Below are 23,216 nucleotides of genomic sequence, written 5' to 3' on the forward strand. Positions count from 1 at the left end.
AACACTATAATGCCTTTATATCACTTCATGGTGCGTCCGCACCTTGAGTAATTGCGTTCAGTTCTGGTTGCCGTATCTCAAAAAAGATATAGCGGAATTAGAAAAGGTTCAAAGAAGAGCGACCAAAATGATAAAGGGGATGGAACTCCTCTTGTATAAGGAAAGGCTAAAGAGGTTAGGGCTTTTCAGCTTGGAATAGAGACGGATGAGGGGAGATATGATTAAGATGTTCATTCACGTCTTCAAAGAAATGAAGCAAATTGGTGAGGCAAAACTTCCCTTGGCTGAATCCATTCTGACTGTGTCCCTTTAAACCATATTTGTGTTCCATAATTTTATTCTTTATACTATTTTCCACTCCTTTTTTTTTTTTCACCTGCCGAGTCACTTTGGGTCCAAATCTGAAACAGCCACATAAATTCTGAAATGACATGTGGGGGCCTGCCTTAATCACTTGCGCACTGATGGAGAATGCCAGCCCTGCTCCCACCGATAGAAGAAGTATGTGTCAGAAGGGGCTGGACTGGCATCGCTGTCATGTGCTAGAGGCAGACTTCTTTTGTCATTTCGGAATTAATTTGGCTGTTTTAGATTTGGACCCAGGGTTCCTCAGCAGGAGGAAAAGGAATATGGGAGACTGCAGCTGTAGCAGAGGGCTGCCCTTGGGTTCTGTGGCAGTTGGCAGAAAACAGACACTTTGGCTGGTTTTCTGTCCAGCAGACCACCAGCCTTCTGTTGAAATTTAAAAAAAAAAAAAAAAAATCAAGCCAGGTTGACCAAATACTGGCTTGTTGGCAACTCTAGTCCGTGCAAACCCATCGGGGAACAAAGCTCCTGCTTCAGCTCTCAAACACCCCATGCATGTAGAGGGGTAGAAAGTTGGGGTGGGGGATGATTACAGCTACATGGTGTGACATCAAAAAGCAAGTCCTGATGCTAGGACAAGATAGATAAAAGCTATTTAGCTTGAGGCTGTATAAGACTATAATTTTAGTGCTTGGCACCTGCAACATGCAGCAATTCAAGTATGCCAGCTTGAAGCTAGTTAGATTACAGTACCTTTTCTGATTAGAAACATTACTGCTTGTGTACGTATTCTGTTGGATGCTCACTTTTGATTAACACATCCACAATATCTGATAGCAAGAAAGCATTAGACAAGTCTCTGTTAATTCTCCCACCACCAAAGTAAGCCAAGCCAGCCTGCAATTTTCACATTTGTGAAGAGAAAGTGACCACTCTTCCCCTATCCTGCAGGTTCTAATCTCATTTCTGAACAGCTAAACTAACATCACATTAAAATAATCATATATCACTTATGTACCGTATATGTTTTATCATCTTGGGGAGAGGTGGCAGGTAGAGGCCTGAAAGTTACTTGAGGAGGGGCAAAAGGATGAAAGGTTGCCTGGGGTGCTCAGTATTCTTATAGCGGCTGAGCTATCTTCTTTACCAACTTGTCTACCTTGTCTCTTTCATCCTTACTACTACTACTACTATTTAGCATTTATATAGCGCTACAAAGCGTACGCAGTGTTGCACAAACATAGAAGAAAGACAGTCCCTGCTCAAAGAGTTTACAATCTAATAGACAAAAAAAAAAATAAAGCAAGCAAATCAATTAATGTGTAGAGGAAAGAGGAGAGGAGAGTAGGTAGAAGCGAGAGGTTACAAGTCAAAAGCAATGTTAAAGAGGTGGGCTTTCAATCTAGATTTAAAGATGGTCAAGGATGGGGCAAGACGTAGGAGCTCAGGAAGTTTATTCCAGGCGTAGGGTGCAGCGAGACAGAAGGAGCGAAGTCTGGAGTTGGCAGTAGTGGAGAAGGGAACAGATAAGAAGGATTTATCCATGGATCGGAGCACACGGGAAGGGGAGTATGGAAGGACGAGTGTGGAGAGATACTGGGGAGCAGCAGAGTGAATAAATTTATAGGTTAGTAGAAGAAGTTTAAACAAGATGCGAAAACGGATAGGGAGCCAGATGTTTGTTCTGTGCTGTTAGAAAGTTTGCCTTTTTTGCAGATGACTTGAAGGATTTGCAACAGAGTAAACACTCTGGAGGAGTGACATGATCTACAAAAAAAACAAAAACAAAACAGAAACATGATCTAATACATAGCAGTTAAGCTTTAATGTGAAGAAGTGCAGAGTAATGCATTTGGGATACAGAAATCCAAAGTAGCTGTATACTATAGGGATCAAGAGGCTGAAATGCATATACCAGGAAAGAGACCTCAGGGTGATATGTCTGAGGATCTCAAGGTGACAAAACAATATAAGAAGGAAGTGGCCAAAGCCAGCCATAAGGATGCTTAGTTGCATAGAGAGGGCGGGGCCTAACCAACAGAAAGGAAGGAGGTGATAATGCCCTGTACAAGTCATAGGTAAGGCTCCACTTGGAGTGCTATGATATCTCACCAAGGATATAAAAGGACGAAGCAGTTCAGAGGAAAGTAACAAAAACAGTATGGGGTCTACACCAGGAGATGTAGAGGAAGAGACTTGAAGACCTGAATATGTATACCCTAGAGCAGTGTTTCCCAAGTCGGTCCTGGAGTACCCCCTTTCCATTATACATGAAATAGGTTTTCATACAATGGCCGGCAGTGTATGCAAATCAACCTCATGCATATTCATTATGGATGTCCTGAAAACCTCACTGGCAAGGAGGTACTCCAGGGTTGACTTGGGGAAACACGACCATAGAGCAGAGCTTATCAACCTGGTCCTTGGGACCCAACCAGTCAGGATTCCTGAATACCCACAATGAATATGCATGAGAGAGATCTTCTTACAATGGAGGCAGTACATGCAAATTTATCTCACTGAGTTTAAAGGGGGTCTGGACAGATTCCTGAAGGAAAAGTCCATTGATCGTTATTAAATTTTGGGGTTTTGCCAGGTTCTTGGGGCCTGGATTGGCCGCTGTCGGAGACGGAGTGCTGGGCTTGATGGACCTTTGGTCTTTTCCCAGCGTGGCGGTGCTTATGTACTTATATATTCGCATATAGCCATAGAGGGATGTAACCTACATGAAGAGGCAGGTACAATTCTTTCTGGGCATACTGGATGGACTGTTTGTCTTTATCTATAATCATTTGCTATTAATATGTCTAGCACATAATTTGAAGAGAGTGATATTCCAGAGATAGGAACTTCAATATCTGATTGAGCATGTGCAGGAAGTGTTGGATTTCTTTGAGGAGCCGGCTTCTGTCACAGTCTGGAAGAGTGATCCCTTTCTCAAAGGGATCAGGAAGCCTACCAAGACCTTCCCACTACACCCGAATGTGTCTGAACTGTTTGTGGTGGAGTGGCAGGTACCAGATTCTGGTCTCCGGGTTAGTAGTAGGGCTGTGTCTCGGCTGTACCATCTTCCGATGCTGGAACTGGAAAGGTTCTTCCTGCCTACAGTTGATTTCTTTGGTCACAGTGATTACAAGAAAGACCACTCTTCAGTGCAAGGACCCTCAAGACCACTGGATGGAGTAACAACGCATGTGAGTGCTGACAGGCATGTGTGTGTGTTGTGAAATCAGTGCCTATGTTACAGAGAAAGACAACCAAAATAATTGAGGATAGAACAACTCTTATGTGAGGAAAGGCTAAAGAGGTTAAGGACTCTTCAGATTGGAGAAGAGACTGCTAAGGGATGATACAACAGAGGTTTATAAAATCCTTAATGGAGTTAAATAGGTAAACGTGAATTGATTTTTTACTCTTTCAAAAAGAACAAAGATTAGGGGACACTATTAAGTTACATAGAGGGACATAATCGAACGGCGCCAGCCATCTTTTATTTCGATAATACGGTTGGGGCCGGCTAAATCTCTACATTTAGGTCAAATGTTGAGATCGCCAGGTTTAGAGATGGCCGGCTTCAGTTTTCAGCCATAATGGAAACCGGGCCCAGCCATCTCAAACCTGGCGAAATGCAAGGTATTTGGTCATGGGAGGAGCCAGCATTTGTAGTGCACTGGCCCCCCTCACATGCCAGGACACCAACCAGGCACCCTAGGGGGCACTGCAGTGGACTTCAAAAATTGGTCCCAGGTGCACAGCTCCCTTACCTTGGGTGCTTAGCCCCCCCCCCCAACCCACTCCCCACATCTCTAGACCACTACCATAGCCCTAAGGGGTGAAGGGGGGCACCTACATGTGGGTACAGTGGGTTTGGGGGGGGGGGGTTGGAGGGCTCCCATTTACCACCACAAGTGTTACAGGTAGGGGGGGGATGGGCCTGGGTCCACCTGCCTGAAGTGCACTGCACCCACAAAAAACTTACATAGTAACATAGTAGATGACGGCAGAAAAAGACCTGCACGGTCCATCCAGTCTGCCCAACAAGATAACTCATATGTGCTACTTTTTGTGTATACCCTACTTTGATTTGTACCTGTGCTCTTCAGGGCACAGACCGTATAAGTCTGCCCAGCACTATCCCCGCCTCCCAACCACCAACCCCGCCTCCCAACCACCGGCTCTGGCACAGACCGTATAAGTCTGCCCAGCACTATCCCCGCCTCCCAACCACCAGCCCCGCCTCCCGATCTTGACTAAGCTTCTGAGGATCCATTCCTTCGGCACAGGATTCCTTTATGCTTATCCCACGCATGTTTGAATTCTGTTACCGTTTTCATTTCCACCACCTCCCACGGGAGGGCATTCCAAGCATCCACTACTCTCTCCATGAAAAAATACTTCCTGACATTTTTCCTGAGTCTGCCCCCCTTCAATCTCATTTCATGTCCTCTCGTTCTACTATCTTCCCATCTCCGGAAAAGGTTCATTTGCGGATTAATACCTTTCAAATATTTGAACATCTGTATGATATCACCTCTGTTTCTCCTTTCCTCCAGAGTATACATGTTTAGTTCAGCAAGTCTCTCCTCATACGTCTTGTAATGCAAATCCCATACCATTCTCGTAGCTTTTCTTTGCACTGCTTCAATTCTGTTTACATCCTTAACAAGATACGGCCTCCAAAACTGAACACAATACTCCAGGTGGGGCCTCACCAACGACTTATACAGGGGCATCAACACCCTCTTTCTTCTGCTGGTCACACCTCTTTCTATACAGCCTAACAACCTTCTAGCTACGGCCACCGCCTTGTCACACTGTTTCGTCACCTTCAAATCCTCAGATACTATCACCCCAAGATCCCTCTCTCCGCCCGTACCTATCAGACTCTCCCCGCCTAACACATACGTCTCCCATGGATTTCTATTCCCTAAGTGCATCACTTTGCATTTCTTCGCATTGAATTTTAATTGCCAAACCTTAGACCATTCTTCTAGCTTCCTCAGATCCTTTTTCATGTTTTCCACTCCCTCCCGGGTGTCCACTCTGTTACAGATCTTAGTATCATCCGCAAATAGGCAAACTTTACCTTCTAACCCTTCGGCAATGTCACTCACAAATATATTGAACAGAATCGGCCCCAGCACCGATCCCTGAGGCACTCCACTACTCACCTTTCCCTCATCCGAGCGAATTCCATTCACCACCACCCTCTGGCGTCTGTCCGTCAACCAGTTCCTAATCCAGTTCACCACTTCGGGTCCTATCTTCAGCCCATCCAGTTTATTTAAGAGCCTCCTGTGGGGAACCGTGTCAAAAGCTTTGCTGAAATCTAAGAAGATTACATCCACAGCTCGTCCCTGATTCAATTCTCCTGTCACCCAATCAAAGAACTCAATGAGATTCGTTTGGCACAATTTCCGTTTTGTAAAACCATGTTGTCTTGGATCTTGCAACTTATTGGCTTCCAGGAAATTCACTGTCCTTCAACATCGCGTCCATTACTTTTCCAATAACCAAAGTGAGGCTTACCGGCCTGTAGTTTCCAGCTTCTTCCCTATCACCACTTTTGTGGACCACCTCTGCCGTTCTCCAATCCCTCGGAACCTTTCCCATCTGCAAGGATATATTAAATCTTTAAGAGGACCCGCCAAAACCTCTCTGAGCTCCCTCAATATCCTGGGGTGGATCCCGTCCGGTCCCATGGCTTTGTCCACCTTTAGCTTTTCAAAACTGCTCCAGGTACCTGCATACTGCTGTCAAGGAGCTGGTTATGACATTTTAGGCTGGCAAAAAAAATGTTTTTTTTTGGGTGGGAGGGGGTTGGTGACCACTGGGGGGAGTAAAGGGAGGTGATCCCCGAATCCCTCCGGTGGTCATCTAGTCAATTGGGGCACTTTTTTGAGGCTTGGTTGTAAAAATAAATGGACCAGGTGAAGCCGGCGAAATGCTCGTCAGAGCCAGCCATCTTTTTTCCGTTATTGGGCGAAGCCGGCCATCTTGTAACCACGCTCCCTTCCCGCCCCCGTCCTGCCTTCTGTACCCTGCCGAAATGCCCCCTTGAAGTTTGGCTAGCTCCGCGACGGAAAGCAGTTGGTGCTGGCCAAAATCGGCTTTCGATTATATCGATTTGGCCGGCTTCAGGAGATGGTCAGCCATCTCCCGATTTGTGTCGGAAGATGGCCGGCGATCTCTTTTGAAAATAAGCTGGCTAGTAGCACATTTAAAACAGAAGATACTTTTTCACACAAGGTATTGTTAAGCTCTGGAGCTCATTGTCATAGCAAGAGGTAAAAGCAGTTAATATATCTGGGTTTAAAAAAAGGTTTGAAGAAAAAGTCCATAAACTGGTTTGTTTAGAACTCGTTGTAGATTTAAACATCTGCTTGAATCATTGTATTATTTTAACAGTTGGTAGTGGTTGGTTTTTTTTTTTTTTTTGCTATGTAACTGTAAGTTTGAAATAGATTGGGACTTCCACATCAGTCATTCACAATTTCCCTTACTATTTTACAAAAGGTTCTATGGAATGTGGAGCCTTTAGTAAAATGCTAAATAAAAAAAATACCAGCAAATACATACACAGTGGGAGCATCAATTTCAAAACCTCATGCTCTAAAAACAACTTGTGTTTGTTTTTTTAAGAAACATAGAAACATGATGGCAGGTAATGGCCAAATGGTCCATCCTCAGTAACCACTAACTCTTCCTTTCCTGGGGGATTCCACATGCCTGTCCCACGCTTTCTTAAATTCTGACAGTCCTCATCTCCTCAGTCTTCACTGGGAGGCCATTCCATTTATCCACCACCCTTTCGGTGAAAGAGTATTTTCTTAGATTCCTCCCAAGTCTATTTCCTCTTAACTTCATGATATGCCCCCTCATTCCAGAGTTTTCCTTCATTTTAAAAAGGCTCGCCTTCTGTATATTGACGCCACTGAGGTATTTAAACATCTGTCACATCCCCTCTCTCTCTTGCCTCTCTTCCAGCGTATATATGTTGAGGTTCCTAAGCCTTTCCCTATATGTTTTACCACAGAGACCGCTTACTAATTTTGTAACCGCCCTCTGGACCGACTCCATCCTGTTTATATCTTTCCATAGGTGCGGTCTCCAGAATTGCATGCAGTACTCTAAATGGGGCCTCTCCAGAGACTTATACAGGTGCATTATCACCTTTTTTTTCCTTCTGGTCATTCCTCTCCTTGTGCACCTAAGCATCTTTCTGGCTTTGGCCGTTGCCTTTTCTACCTATTTGACCACCTTAAGGTCATCAGACGGAATCACCCTCAAGTTCCGCTCTTCTTTTGTACACAGAAGCACTTCACCCCCTATACTGTACGGTTTCCTTGGATTCTTGTACCCCAAGTGCATGACCCTGCATTTCTTATCATTAAATCTTAGATGCCAATTATTGAACCATTCTTCAAGCTTCACTAGATCCTTCTTCATGCCATCCACACCCTCCGAGGTGTCTACCCTATTGCAGAGTTTGGTATAATCCGCAAAGAGACAAACTTTATCAGACAGATCCTTTCGCAGTATCACTCACAAAGATGTTAAAAAGAGCCAGCCTGAAGACCGATCCCTGCGCTACACCACTGAAAACATCCCTTTCTTCAGAGCATGCTCCATTTACCACTACCCTCTGTCTCCTCCCATTTAACTAGTTTTTAACCCAGTCACTCACTTTAGGTCCCATACCAAGTGCACTCAGTTTATTTTTCAGCCGCCTCTGCGTGACCGTGTCAAAGGCTTTGCTAAAATTCGGTCCCACACAGGCGACTGATAAACCAAACACAAGCTTTTTTAGAGCATGTGGTGTGTAATTGATGCTCCCACTGTGTATTTGCTGGTGTTTTTATTTGGTATTTTACAAAAGGCTCCACATTCCACGTAGCCTTTTGTAAAATAGTAAGGGAAATTGTGAATGACTGATGTGGACGTCCCAATTCTAAGGAAGATAAACAAAATGCTGTTTTACATCTTTTTTTTTTTTAAATAAAATCTATTGATGTATAAATACTCAAAATGTTCACATTTTTAAAATACATTGGAATGTGTTTATTTTGTGTAGTACAAACTGGAATTTTACTACTGCTACTAGACGTACACAACACTGTACACTAAACACATACGAGACAGTCCCTGCTCGACAGAGCTTTACAATCTAATCAAGACAAACAGGACAAATAAGGGACTAGGGAATTACTTATGGTGGGAATGATTAAAACAGACATAGGTACTGAACAAGTGAATAGGAGTTGAAAGCAGCCTCAAAAAGATGGTCTTTTAGTCTAGATTTGAATACAGCCAGAGATGGAGCTGTTTGAACTCTATGCGGAAATGGATGGGGAGCCAGTGAAGTGATTTGAGGAGAAAGCTAATGGAAATGTTGCGACCCTGGCGGACTGTAAGTCTTTTAATTGACTCATCACTGGAGTTTGAATGTTTCCTCTGATGCAGCTGACTGGTGAAACACAGCTGTGGTACACTTTGCTTTGAAACTACTGTTTTGCTGGATTGATTTTAGATTCACCCGTTGCCTGATCTGTTAAAGGAGACACTACTTTTCAGCTGTGATACTCTTGTTTTTGGGACTGCTATTTTTATAGACTAATTCAAGAGAGAAAGAGAAGTGAGTGAAAAGGAGAGAGTGGAGGTGATGGGACAGGAGGAAAAGAAGGGAAAACAGAAGGAGTGGGGTAAGGTGCAGGCTTAACTCAAACTTACCCAGCATTCACAATCCCTCTGGCAATGTGAAACCACAACTCTTTTCAGCATTCACTCATACTTGCACACAGGGTTTATTTTCCCTTAGATTTACTCTACCCCTACTGTCATTAAGCTCTGTCTACTAATTAAAACTCCCATCCACTTACTGTTCTCTACCACTGCTCATCTGCTCACTCAGTCAGACCCTGTGACACTCAAATATTTGTCCAATCACTCAATTCCTTTGGCCCTTAAACTCCCTCTTCATTCTTTCATTCACTGGATTCTCGCTTCAAGTCGTGCCATGACATACACTTACTAAGGCCCACCTCCCCTCCTGACCAGTCAGCCTCCAAATTTACTTGCTTAGACCATTGTTACTGTTCATGTCCATTACTCATTCACTCAGTTCTGCTGTTCAGGCATCACCTTCATATTTTGTCACTCATTTAGTCCACTCCATTTAAGTCCACGTTGGATAAGCGCATGCTCTGTTTAACTGCACGCTGTACTTCGGTCCTGTTTTTGGTGCCATCGGTTTCTATGGGGGCAAACTTCGGTTTAACGCACCACTGATAAGTGCAAGATTCGCTTGTTTGCATGGTTTAAGACCGCTCCTCTGCAGGAAAGACTCCGGATAAGCGCACGCACGAAATGTGGAAGCCGATTGGCACGTGACAAAGGGGCGGTAAATTTGAAATCTAGTTGGTTAACTGCCACAGGCAGAATAAGAGAAAGAAAGTTGTTTAGAGTGTACACTGGAGTTGTAGTTGTCATTGCGCAACTGTAAGACTTTAACACTGGCTGAACGAATAGAAGTTCTTAAAAAATTAGAAAACAAACAAAGTCAAGCATGTATTGCTAAAGAATATGGTGTCAGTCCCAGTCAAATTTCACGCCTCTTGAAGCAGAAAGATCATCTTCTGGAAGACTGGCAAAACAATACAAATCCACACCGGAAACAAAAACGGACAGGGAAAAGCTGAGGATGTAGAAGATGCTCTTAGGTGGTTTTCTTAAGTCAGGAGCAGACAGTTTCCTGTCTGTGGTCCACTGCTTATGGAGAAAGTTAATCAGCTAGCTGAAAGTCTTGGGCTAACTGAATTCAAAGCCACTGTTGGATGGTTGGAAAAATGGAAGGAGAGGAACAACATAAAATTCAAGAAACAGCATGGTGAAAAACAAGACGCTGATGACTTTGGTGCTGAAAATTGGGTTGTTTCAGTTCTTCCTACCATCTTGAACGAGTTTGCACCTCGTGACATTTTCAATGCTGAGGAAAATGGTCTGTACTGGCGAGCGATTCCTGATGGAACACTTACATTCAAACAAGCTGAAACTACAGGAAGTAAAACGTTGAAGGACCGACTGACGATCCTCCTTTGCTGCAATATGGATGGGAGTGAGAAGTTGGAACCCCTCGTCATTGGAAAGAGCAAACAGCCTTCAAGAATGTTAAGCATCTTCCTGTGTCATATGAGGCTAATGCAAATTCATGGATGACTGGGCAAATTTGTAAGCAGTGGCTAAAAAAGAACGGGGCCACAAAAGCGTCAGATTTTGTTACTTTGTGATAATTGTGCTGCACACAGTGATGATGTCAGACTGTCTAACGTCAAGGTGGTCTTCCTGCCACCAAACACTACCTCTCTGATCCAACCTATGGATCAGGGCATAATAGCCAATTTCAAAAAACATTATCAGGTTCTTGTGCTATGTTGTCTGATGAGCGTTATGGATTGCCAGACCGGCAAGGATAAACGTGCTGTTGAACTGGCTCATAATCTTTCACTGTTGGATTCCCTACATATGCAGAAAGAAGCCTGGAATCATGTTACACAGCAACCATTGTGAACTGCTACAGGCGGGCAAGCTTTGTTAAGGATGTGGAGAGGGACGAAACAGATGCAGCTGTTGCAAATGTGTCAGATGAACAGGCTGTTGACATCCCAGCTGGTGTTACTGAAGAGGAGTTTCATCACTACGTAGCTGTTGATTACAATCTACAGACAACTGACAACAGCACTGATGTCGAGATATGTGCCTACACGCAGGCAACGGCTGATGATGAAACATGATGAAATGAGCAGCGAGGCACATGCTGACGAAATTCAACAACCTCCTGTCACTTCTGCAAAAGCGCTGGAGAGTCTCAACACTGTGCGGGCCTAGGCCCCTGGATGTCAGTGCTATGACAGTATTTACCATCTGGCAGACGTAGTCTATGGAACTCACAGACACAATAGTGTACAGAGGACTGTGACTGATTACTTCAAGTAAGCCTAATGTCAGTTAACGGAGACTGTATACTGTATGTATAATAAACAGTATTGTACATATATTTATCAGATGTCAAGCTTCTTTGGGTCACAATGGTTAAGTGCACGCTCCGGTTAACTGCATGTATTTGGTCCCAGACCCTTGCACTTATGAGGATTGCACTGTGTGTGTATATATTTTTTTTATGTATTTATATACAGTGGTGGAAATAAGTATTTGATCCCTTGCTGATTTTGTAAGTTTGCCCACTGACAAAGACATGAGCAGCCCATAATTGAAGGGTAGGTTATTGGTAACAGTGAGAGATAGCACATCACAAATTAAATCCGGAAAATCACATTGTGGAAAGTATATGAATTTATTTGCATTCTGCAGAGGGAAATAAGTATTTGATCCCCCACCAACCAGTAAGAGATCTGGCCCCTACAGACCAGGTAGATGCTCCAAATCAACTCGTTACCTGCATGACAGACAGCTGTCGGCAATGGTCACCTGTATGAAAGACACCTGTCCACAGACTCAGTGAATCAGTCAGACTCTAACCTCTACAAAATGGCCAAGAGCAAGGAGCTGTCTAAGGATGTCAGGGACAAGATCATACACCTGCACAAGGCTGGAATGGGCTACAAAACCATCAGTAAGACGCTGGGCGAGAAGGAGACAACTGTTGGTGCCATAGTAAGAAAATGGAAGAAGTACAAAATGACTGTCAATCGACAAAGATCTGGGGCTCCACGCAAAATCTCACCTCGTGGGGTATCCTTGATCATGAGGAAGGTTAGAAATCAGCCTACAACTACTAGGGGGGAACTTGTCAATGATCTCAAGGCAGCTGGGACCACTGTCACCACGAAAACCATTGGTAACACATTACGACATAACGGATTGCAATCCTGCAGTGCCCGCAAGGTCCCCCTGCTCCGGAAGGCACATGTGACGGCCCGTCTGAAGTTTGCCAGTGAACACCTGGATGATGCCGAGAGTGATTGGGAGAAGGTGCTGTGGTCAGATGAGACAAAAATTGAGCTCTTTGGCATGAACTCAACTTGCCGTGTTTGGAGGAAGAGAAATGCTGCCTATGACCCAAAGAACACCGTCCCCACTGTCAAGCATGGAGGTGGAAATGTTATGTTTTGGGGGTGTTTCTCTGCTAAGGGCACAGGACTACTTCACCGCATCAATGGGAGAATGGATGGGGCCATGTACCGTACAATTCTGAGTGACAACCTCCTTCCCTCCGCCAGGGCCTTAAAAATGGGTCGTGGCTGGGTCTTCCAGCACGACAATGACCCAAAACATACAGCCAAGGCAACAAAGGAGTGGCTCAGGAAGAAGCACATTAGGGTCATGGAGTGGCCTAGCCAGTCACCAGACCTTAATCCCATTGAAAACTTATGGAGGGAGCTGAAGCTGCGAGTTGCCAAGCGACAGCCCAGAACTCTTAATGATTTAGAGATGATCTGCAAAGAGGAGTGGACCAAAATTCCTCCTGACATGTGTGCAAACCTCATCATCAACTACAGAAGACGTCTGACCGCTGTGCTTGCCAACAAGGGTTTTGCCACCAAGTATTAGGTCTTGTTTGCCAGAGGGATTAAATACTTATTTCCCTCTGCAGAATGCAAATAAATTCATATACTTTCCACAATGTGATTTTCCGGATTTAATTTGTGATGTGCTATCTCTCACTGTTACCAATAACCTACCCTTCAATTATGGGCTGCTCATGTCTTTGTCAGTGGGCAAACTTACAAAATCAGCAAGGGATCAAATACTTATTTCCACCACTGTATATATTCTTTTTATTTGCTTACATGTAGATTGAGGATTGTTAACCTTTTATTCTCTGTTTTGAATGTTTTTCCTCTGATTTGTTTATATATAGATTTGTATTATTTTTTCTAATTTGAATTCATGATAGCGTGATTTAGCTGTTTGTCCATTGGATGTGTTCTCTCAACACACTGGTTTGCAGCACCATTTTCCATTGTTGTATCTTTACTGGTTTTTGGAGTGTTTACCTTGGTGCTCAATAGTGATTGTGAACCCTGAGGCAATCAGTCTTATCTACCGAAACACGGTCCCATGTCAGGTCCTTTTTATGTTGCTTGCTCAATAAAACCATATATATCGTCCATCTGTCTGCTGGAAGTCACCTGGTCATCCGCTACTTCTTCCTTATGTGGTTTGGATTACCATACGTTTTTGTTTTTTCCTGTTTTTGGTCTGTGTGGTATAAAAAATGTATGACACATGAAATGAGAAAAGTAGTTAATGTTTTCAGCAAGAAGATCTTTAAACAGCACACAAAAATGGGATACTATTTCTAATTTTTTTGTGGTTAGCTGCGTTTTAGTTTTTATTGGTGTGCTTGTTATAGTGTGTTGCATTTAAACAAGTTTTTACAAGAGGAGGCCCAAGAGTTTACCTGATGTGGTGTTTACCAACTCTGCTAAGTCATAACATTGCCCTTGTTTCTCTTTCCAGACCTCAGAGCTGGGTGTCACGGAGCACGTTGAAGGAGATCCTTGCAAGTTTGCACTATGGGTAGGAAGAACCCCAACTTCTGACAATAAAATCGTCCTAAAGGTAATTCCATGTGACAGTGTGACATACAAGCAAAAAATCTGTTTTTTAAATGTCATAAAATGTTGCCTTTAAGGAAAGTGGGGAAAGTACCGTTCCTGCTGTAAATTGTTTGTTGGCAGCCGCAGCTAGTATACTAAACCCCAGGCCAGGGATGGGCAAACTTTTTGGTTCAAGGGCTTGGAGAGAGGAATTGACTTCCAGTAGAACCCTCATGCTTCCTGCCTAGCTATTGGTGTAAAAAAAAAAAATTGCCCACACACCCCTTCCATAACAGATTGTCACCCATCTACAAACTGCCACTGATGTAGATGTTTCGCAGCCTCTACAACACCATTGCCAGCAGGTACTTTTGTGCCATTAAAAGCAGAAAATGTCTCAGAATGTTAGTGGTTTACAGGCTGCAGCGAGATCTGCATCAGCAGTGGACTTGTGGGTAGGTAATGATGGGCTGCAGGAGGGGCTTCGCTGACTGTTTAGTGGGCCAACTTTTGTGCCAATGGACCAATTTTGGCTTGTGGGCCATAGTTTGCTGCCCCTGCCCTTGCCCTAGTTAGCCTAATGCTTTTTAAACCAGAGGGCACATTAGTCACACTAAAACTGACACCACCTTCCTGCAGCTGTGAGGCTGCTCTCTACCCTACAGGTCACTTTGATTCAGTTTCCTAGTAAAAATGCATGTTCATGCACACACTTCTTATTGAGACATTTTTGTGTGGATGCAAAACATAATGCAGAGCATAACACACAAGAAACTACTCTGCTACCTGACCTGATGCTTTATTATTATTTATAAGGCCTCCAGTATTGAGAATAAACAAGATTGGATCAAGCACATTCGGGAGGTCATCCAGGAGAGAACTATTCATCTGAAAGGAGCATTAAAAGAGCCAATCCATATCCCCAAAACAGCCACGACAACAAAGCAGAAAGGAGGAAGAAGGTGAGTACAGAATAGATGTTTGTTCTTTACAGGATAGTGGAATTTGGTAAGATGATCTCTCCCAAACAATGCTGCTTGATTGAAGGCCATTAACTTAGGTGGTCCACTGCCATCATAAAGACTAGGTTGATCACCAGGTTTTATGAAAAGGTTTAAAATTAATCTGCTAAGTATTGGAAGGGTTCTGACGTTAACTTGCTGTGCATCTAAGACCTGGGTTAGCAGCCTCACTAAGATCTCTGACAATGACGTTCGATTCACTGAAATTCATAGCTTTAAAAAATGGTATGGTCAGAGTTTTTACAAATTAAAAATAAAAAAGGTATATCCTACGTTTAAGAATACTGCCCAGAGTGTTCTATGATTTATTTATTTATTTATTTGTTGCATTTGTGCCCCACTTTTACCCACCTATTTGCAGGCTCAATGTGGCTTACATAGTACCGTAATGGTGTTCGCCAAGTTGGTTGATAACAGATATAAGGTTATATTGTGGTCTGATGAGGTAGGTATGTGTCAGGCACCATGAGGGTCGAAAGGAATGTAAATTGTTTATTGTATCATACGATCATTGGTTATGCAGTGTTGCTGGGTATGGTGATTTACGGTGGATCGGTGGAGTAAGCCTTTTTGAAGAGGTTGGTTTTTAGTGATTTTCTGAAGTTTAAATATTCATGGATTGTTTTCACAGCTTTTGGAAGTCCATTCCATAGTTGTGCGCTTATGTAGGAGAAGCAGAATGCGTAAGTTGTTTTGTATTTAAGTCCTTTGCAATTTGGGTAATGCAGGTTTATATATGATCGTGATAATCCGATTCTGTTTCTGGCTGGTAGATCTATTAGGTCTTCCATGTGTGCTGGGACTATGCTATAGATAATTTTGTGGGTCAGGGTGCAGATTTTGAAGATGATCCTTTCTTTGATTGGGAGCCAGTGCAGTTTTTCTCGGAGGGGTTTGGCACTTTTGAATCATGTTTTACCAAATATTAGCCTGGCTGCTGTGTTTTGGGCAGTCTGGAGTTTTTTTGTGAATTGTTCTTTGCATCCCGCGTAGATTCCGTTGAAGTAATCTACATGGCTTAGGACCATTGATTGTATTAGGTTTTGAAAAATTGCTCTCAGGAAGAACGGCTTTAGTCATTTGAGTTTCCACGTTGCGTAGAACATTTTCTTTATTACAGAGTTTACTTGGCTCTCAAGGGTAAGGTTGTGGTCGATTGTGACTCAGAGTATTTTTAGGCTGTCTGAGATAGGGAGGGTATGGCCTGGAGTGTTTATGATTGTGGGTTTGTATTTATTATATTGGGATGATGGGTCCTGCAAAACATCTTTGCAGCCTCATTTCATTATCTGCACTTAGTATAACCTTTTTTTCAGGCAACAATACTCACACAAGGTGTAGGGGTAGAGGAACTACACTTTTTTCTGCATGAGGAGAAGGTACTTTTTTGTCCTCTCGCCCAGTTTTTGAGAGCTGTTTAGTGCCTTCCGGCTATTTTTCTAGTCTTCTCTTGTGGCTCCTTTACTTGGGCCTATTTCAAACCCATCCTTTTATTTTCCTTAGTTTTATTTTGCCCGGGTTTAAGTTTTCTTATTTTTCCGTCGTCATCAGGCCGTTTTTAGGCCCTGGCTTCGGTCGGGTCATTCCCTTTCTTTTCTATGCCTTGCCCCTTTTTCAGGCACCATCAAGTCATTTAATTTAGCTGATAAAATTTTTCCGTCCATGTCCACGAAGATTCCTAGTGACTTCAAGCGCCGTACCCGGTGCAATTGGACTATCTCGGGAAAAGACGCCCATTCTTGGTATCTGCAGCATCTTGTGCCCGACCATAGCCCTGGTAACTGTGTTCTCTGTTTTCATATGAAGATGAGGACCCAGGTTTCTCGAGAGACTCAATGCGAGAGAATTTTTTGGAGCCAAGTCTGGTTCCTCGATATCGGCATTGAGATCGGAAGCGTTGGTATCGACATCAAGCATCTCACCGGTATCGGGAGCATCAGTAAGCATGGCTGCTTATAGACCATTATACACTGGGAGTAGTGAGACATCGAGTGGATCTCCACCTGTCTCGAAAGCTCCTGCTGTACAGGCCCCCCGGGGCCATCCATCATCGGACCTGAAGCAAAGTGAGGATTCAGCGTCATCCACATCGGCACTGAGGAGCCTTGGTGACAACGTTTCAGGCGAAAGCCAAGAAGCATCATCATCGGTCACCCTCATCACATGGTTCCGGGAGCTGTGGGGAGTCGAAGGATTCAGCACCTGAGAAGCATCTTCGCCGAGAGGATTTCTCCACCTTATACAGGAGGTGCTGATGCGCCTGTCTCCAAGCAGCCGAGATCCCGTTTCCGCATCAACCCCAGCAGTTCTGCAACCTACGCCTCAGCCGGCACCCCTGCTTTTCCCGGTGTCAGCCCCTGATGAGCACATCCAGGCCTCGCTCCATGAGCTGGTGGATGGCCTTATGCAACGGTATGCATCTGTACCGGGGGTGCTGGCGCCTACCCTACCTCTCGTTGTGACCTTGCCTGGCTCTCAGCCTGCAGTGCGGCTTCCGTAACCGCTTGCTCAAGCCAGCACCCCTTCGATGTCGGTGGAGACAGCTTCGCTGGAGTCGAGTCGGGAGACGACTTCTCGACGCTGCTCTCGAGGACATGATTCCTTGGCACCAAGGCAGGTTCAGTCTCGGCAGTCCCATAGGGAGATACTGTCTGACACTGAGGAGGAGCGCTGATGGAATTCAGAGGAAGATCCAAGATACTTTTCCTCAGATGAGGAACCCTACCCTTCACCTGAAAGGAGACGGTCTCCGCCGGAGAGTCTTTCATTTTCGTCTTTTGTTAAGGAAATGGCTGAGGCCATTCCTTTTCCTTTGGAGGTAGAGGATGAGCCCAGGGCCAAGATGCTCGAGGTCCTGGACTATGCATCTCCTCCTAAGGAGGCTGTGACTGCACCTCTCCATGAGGTACTCAGGGAAGTCCTCATTAGAAACTGAGAGTCCCCTCTGTTGGTCCCTGTTATGCTCAAGAAGATTGACACCCAGTATCGGATCCACAGTACATCTGGTTTTGATGGGCCTCCGTTACCTCACAATGCCATGGTGGTGGAATCCGCTCTCAAAAGAGCCAGCAGTACTAGGGACTATGCCTCGGTGTCCCTGGCAAAGCAGCTAGAACCTGGATTCTTTTAGGAGAAAGATGTACCAGGCTTCAGTGCTTATCTCTCGTATACAATCCTACCAGCTCTTCACGAGCATCTACTTGAAAAACACTGAAGAAAAGTAATTGTTTAGCATGTTCGCTTTATCCTCCTCACTCTTCACATAGCCGTTCTCATTATCTTTCAGTCTTGCAATTCCGTTCCTATCTTTTCTCCTTTTTGTAAGTGAAAAGACAGGGGATTTTGTTGTTTTTTTTAAATTAGATAGAATAGAAGCAGGTAATCAGGAGGATATTAAGACGCAGGTAGCATCAGTTTACAATCAAACCAAGTCTGAAACTGCATAGCTCAAGACAGCTCACAAGGTAAACTTTTCTGTTTTTTTTTCTTTTACCACACAACTGTATTCAAATTGCCCCTCCTCCTCCAGAGGTATGCAGTCTGAGTCACCAGATGCTATATAACCAGATTGATTGAATTACGTCTCTGGCATTGAAAATTCAAAACATAATTCTAATAAACACACCTTTAAGGCAGAAACCAGAGTCACCAAATTCTGTGTAGCCAAATTGATTGGATTAAGTCACTTGGCACAGGTTCAAAACACAGTTCTAATGAGAGCACCTTTAAGACAATTCTGGCATAAAAATATGAAATCACAGACACAGAACACAGTTCAATGAAAGCGCCTTAGTACCAGCATAAAAATGTGAAATCACAATGCAACAACAATTTTAAGTTATTGGCAATAGGATGAAGACAGACTAGAAACTTTGTCAGACCCTCTGCAAAAGTAAAGACAGGTTTGTTTGGGGTTTTATTTATTGTCTGTTCTTATGTATTTGCGTTTACGTCTTCGTATTTTTTTCAGTAGTCATCAGTAAAAATTGTGTTATGCTACCTCTGTAAGACCAAGTGAGTCAACTGTAGGCATCACCCACTACTATCCATATATGCAATTTTCACTAACCACATAGTTTTGTGCATTCATCCTGCTTTCTTGCGCGAAGCAATGTCTCCTTTTCACCTTAAATCAATCCATAGTCCTTTCAGTCTTCTTTCCGAAGCCACACACTCAACTAGCAGAATCAACTGTAAACATCCTGGACTTTAAACATTCTTTACTATTTGAAATCCATGCAGCTGTATAAAGACTGTCACCTATTTATCTCTTACAACCCCAAACAATCCAAGTAAAGCAGTATCCAAATAGACTCTTTCTCATTCAGTAGCAGACTATATTGAATTCTATTATTGTCAAGCAGGAGAACCTCCTCCAAACTGGATCTCCATTCATATTGCATTCTGTGTCTACAACAGTGGCTCATCTCGGTTCAAGTCCAATAGACATTTGTACAGCAGCTATCTATACCTTTACTAGAAATAACTCATTGGCTCTTTTCTTTACACAGAGGCAGTATTTTAGACAATTTTATAGAATCTTTTTGCCTAACTACCTTCACCTTAAATTTGCTGATGACACAAAGTTTTCAAAGTCGTTAACTCGCATCAGGATTGTGAAAAATTACAGAAGGACCTTACGAGACTGGGAGACTGGGTGGCTAGATGGCAGATGACGTTTAATGTGAGCAAGTGCAAGGTGATGCATGTGGGAAAAAAGAACCCAAATTATAGCTACGTCATGCAAGGTTCCATGTTAAGAGTTACGGACCAAAAAAGGGATCTGGGTGTCGTCGTCGATAATACACTGAAACCTTCTGCTCAGTGTGCTGCTGCGGCTCGGAAAGCGAATAGAACGTTGGGTATTATTAGGAAAGGTATGGAAAACAGGTGTGAGGATATTATAATGCTGTTGTATCGCTCCATGGTGCGACTGCACCATGAGAATTGTGTTCAATTCTGGTCGCCGAATCTCAAGAAAGATATAGTGGAATTGGAAAAGGTGCAGCGAAGGGCGACTAAAATGATAGCGGGGATAGGACGACTTCCCTATGAAGAAAGACTAAGGAGGCTAGGGCTTTTCAGCTTGGAGAAGAGACTGCTGAGGGGAGACATGATAGAGGTATATAAAATAATGAGTGGAGTGGAACAGGTGGATGTGAAGCGTCTGTTCACGCTTTCCAAAATACTAGGACTAGGGGGCATGCGATGAAACTACAGTGTAGTAAATTTAAAACAAATCTGAGAAAATTCTTCTTCACCCAACGCGTAATTAAACTCTGGAATTTGTTGCCGGAGAACGTGGTGAAGGTGGTTAGCTTGGCAGAGTTTAAAAAGGGGTTAGACGGTTTCCTAAAGGACAAGTCCATAAACCGCTACTAAATGGACTTGGGAAAAATCCACAATTCTGGGAATAACATGTATAGAATGTTTGTACGTTTGGGAAGCTTGCCAGGTGCCCTTGACCTGGATTGGCCGCTGTTGTGGACAGGATGCTGGGATCGATAGACTCTTGGTCTTTTCCCAGTGTGGCATTACTTATGTACTTATGCACCTTCTTTGTTTCCCTAAGTAGTTTCAGCACATAATTTGGCAACCCTCAGCTTTGGAGTCAGCAAAGGATCAGGCTTCATTCCTGCCTGATTGTCCACAAAGAAAGTGAGATTGCATGTTTGCAGTGGGTGTTCTTTGTGGACAGCATGGGATTGGAGCCATATAGTCTCACACTTTATCCTTGCTCTATAAACTTGAGCTATAATATCCACTACCAAGAGAGCAAGATGTCATAGGTGCAGGATCCCCTGCGTGTGCCTAGGAGAGCCTGCACAGCTGCTCCTGAGCTTTTTTAATAGGAGAGCTACATGTTCTGGCGTTGAGCAACACTGGATTGCATCATCCAAGAGATAAACTCCATACCCCTGCTGTCCATGGAGAACATCCATTACGGGTAAGCAATCTCACTTTAATTTTTATTTATTTTCTTTTATCTTTGTAGCTAGCCCCTCAGCGGACTGTGGTTTGTGGTAGCCGTAAGGACTGCAGAGTGTTTTTTTTTTAATGGGTCCTAAGGAGTGGGGCAAGAATTACTCTTCAAGGATGTAGCTAGGAGACAGAGATGAACGTTCTGCTTTTCTGTCTCACCCTTTATTTCCAAAAAATAGTTACCTTAGTAATAGGGTAAAGTAATAGGTACTAATATTTAAAGGACTTATCTAGTTAGGAGCACCCAGGTAACTCTTACCAACACACACATTCAGCTGCACCTTCCTTCTTATTATGTGTTAGACTAAGAGTGATGATAGCAAAGGTAGTGGGGAAGGGCCGTAGGCCAACCAATAAGTCAAATATCCAGAGGATGATTACAGCAGTTTATTAAATAACAAAGTCGAGTCCTTCCCTACTACCTTGGGTATCTCCAGTTTGTTCTATAGGGTATTTTCCTTTTTGGTGTGGTGTTTTGGAGACTGAGTGATGGCATTAATTCTTTTCCCCACATATATTATAACCTTTTGGTTGTAACATAGGCTTCTCCGAGGACAAGCAGGCTGCTTGTTCTCACGACTGGGTGACGTCCGCGGCAGCCCCCACCAACCGGAAGAAGCTTCGCGGGCGGTCCGCACGCAGGGCACGCCCACCGCGCATGCGCGACCGTTCCCGCCAGTCTTGTTTTTTCCGCGCTGGAGAGAGTCGTGTGTCGCCGCTCTCTCTTGTTCAGCCCCGAAAAACCGTCGCGTTTTCGCGAATTTTCTTAGTTTTTTGTTTGTTTCTGGGCGCGTTCCGGACCCTTTTTCTTTTCTTCAAAAAAAAAAAAAAGTGTGAACGCGCTTGTTTTCCCTCATTTTCTAGCGGGGGCGTCACGTTGCGGCCTTGTGGCCGCGCGATCGATTTATTTTTCGAGGTGTGATTTACCGCCACCATCGACGGCTTTAATTTCGCCGACGCGATTTTTCCGTCGATGTCCTCGAAGGTCCCGAGTGGATTTAAGAAGTGTGGTCGGTGCGGCCGGCCTATCTCGCAGACCGACACCCACGCTTGGTGCCTCCAGTGCCTCGGGCCGGAGCACAATATCAAGTCGTGTTCTTTGTGTCTTGGTCTCCGGAAACGGACTCAGGTTGCGAGGCAAGTTCTACGGGACCGTCTTTTCGGAACTTGCGCCGGCCCCTCGACGTCGACCTCGACGGCATCGGTATCGACGGCCGGTTCTTCGGTACCAGTATCGATGCCCGCGAAATCGGCACCGATGGCATCGACCCCAGGAGCACAGGTCCCGTCGGCCCGCCGGTCCTCCGGTGAGGGTAGGGGTGAGAGGCCGCGTGGGCAATCGGCCCCGGTCACTCCCTCGGCCCATGGCCCTCGGGACCGAACCCTGTCTGACCCGGTTCCTCGAGACCGAGGGGGATCGACCTCCTCCTCCTCCATTCCACCTGGCACCGATGACGGGCACCGCAAGAAATCTAAGAAGCACCGTCATCGGTCGCCTTCGATGCATCCGGTCGGTACCGGCGAGGAGTCGACGCCGAAGCGTCCGCATCGAGAGGAGAGATCCCCTTCGGTAGTAGAGGTACCGACGCGTCAGGGTCCCAGCACTTCGGTGCAGTCTCCTGGACCCGAGCAGCTTCCGGCACCGACACCTCTACCGGCCCCACCGTCTTTCCCGGCAGCGGGCCTTGACGAGTGCCTCCGAGCCATCCTTCCGGGGATCCTGGAAGGGCTGATGCGCCAGGCTGTGCCGGCGCCGGGGGTGCTTGCGCCGTTGACTGTGGCGCCGGCGAGCTCTAGCCCGGTGCCGAGGTCGTCGACACCGCCGCCACTTGCGGCGCCGGTCTCGACCGCCACGCAGGTGGAGTCGACGTCGATGGAGGGAGCTTCGTCCCCGCCGGCTCGGGAGTCCACCGCTCGACGACACCGAGGCCTCGGTGCCTCGACGTCGAGCCGGGCCCGGTTAAGGACTCAGCTGCATGAGCTTATGTCCGATACCGAGGAAGAGGCCTCGTGGGGGGAAGAGGAAGACCCCAGATATTTCTCCTCAGAGGAGTCTGCGGGTCTTCCCTCGGACCCCACGCCTTCACCAGAGAGAAAGCTCTCGCCTCCTGAGAGCCTCTCCTTTGCCTCCTTTGTAAGGGACATGTCTATTTGCATTCCCTTCCCCGTGGTCTCTGTGGATGAGCCGAGGGCTGAGATGCTCGAGGTCCTCGACTATCCATCACCACCTAGAGAGTCCTCCACGGTGCCGTTGCACAATGTCCTCAAAGAGACACTGCTTCGGAACTGGATGAGACCATTATCTAATCCCACCATTCCCAAGAAAGCAGAGTCCCAGTACAGAATC

General features: G+C 45.0%; 1 protein-coding gene across 1 annotated transcript in view; it reads left to right on the plus strand.

Moving 5' to 3' along the window:
* Window positions 1-23,216, plus strand: part of TRIO (trio Rho guanine nucleotide exchange factor) — a 905,131-nt gene that overhangs the window by 605,010 nt on the left and 276,905 nt on the right. Inside the window, 2 exon segments of the mRNA XM_030209962.1 lie at window positions 13,786-13,887; window positions 14,682-14,827. Of these exon segments, the coding sequence (XP_030065822.1) occupies window positions 13,786-13,887; window positions 14,682-14,827 (248 nt within the window).

This window comes from Microcaecilia unicolor, chromosome 1 (genome assembly GCF_901765095.1).
Source record: "Microcaecilia unicolor chromosome 1, aMicUni1.1, whole genome shotgun sequence".
Lineage (NCBI taxonomy): Eukaryota > Metazoa > Chordata > Amphibia > Gymnophiona > Siphonopidae > Microcaecilia > Microcaecilia unicolor.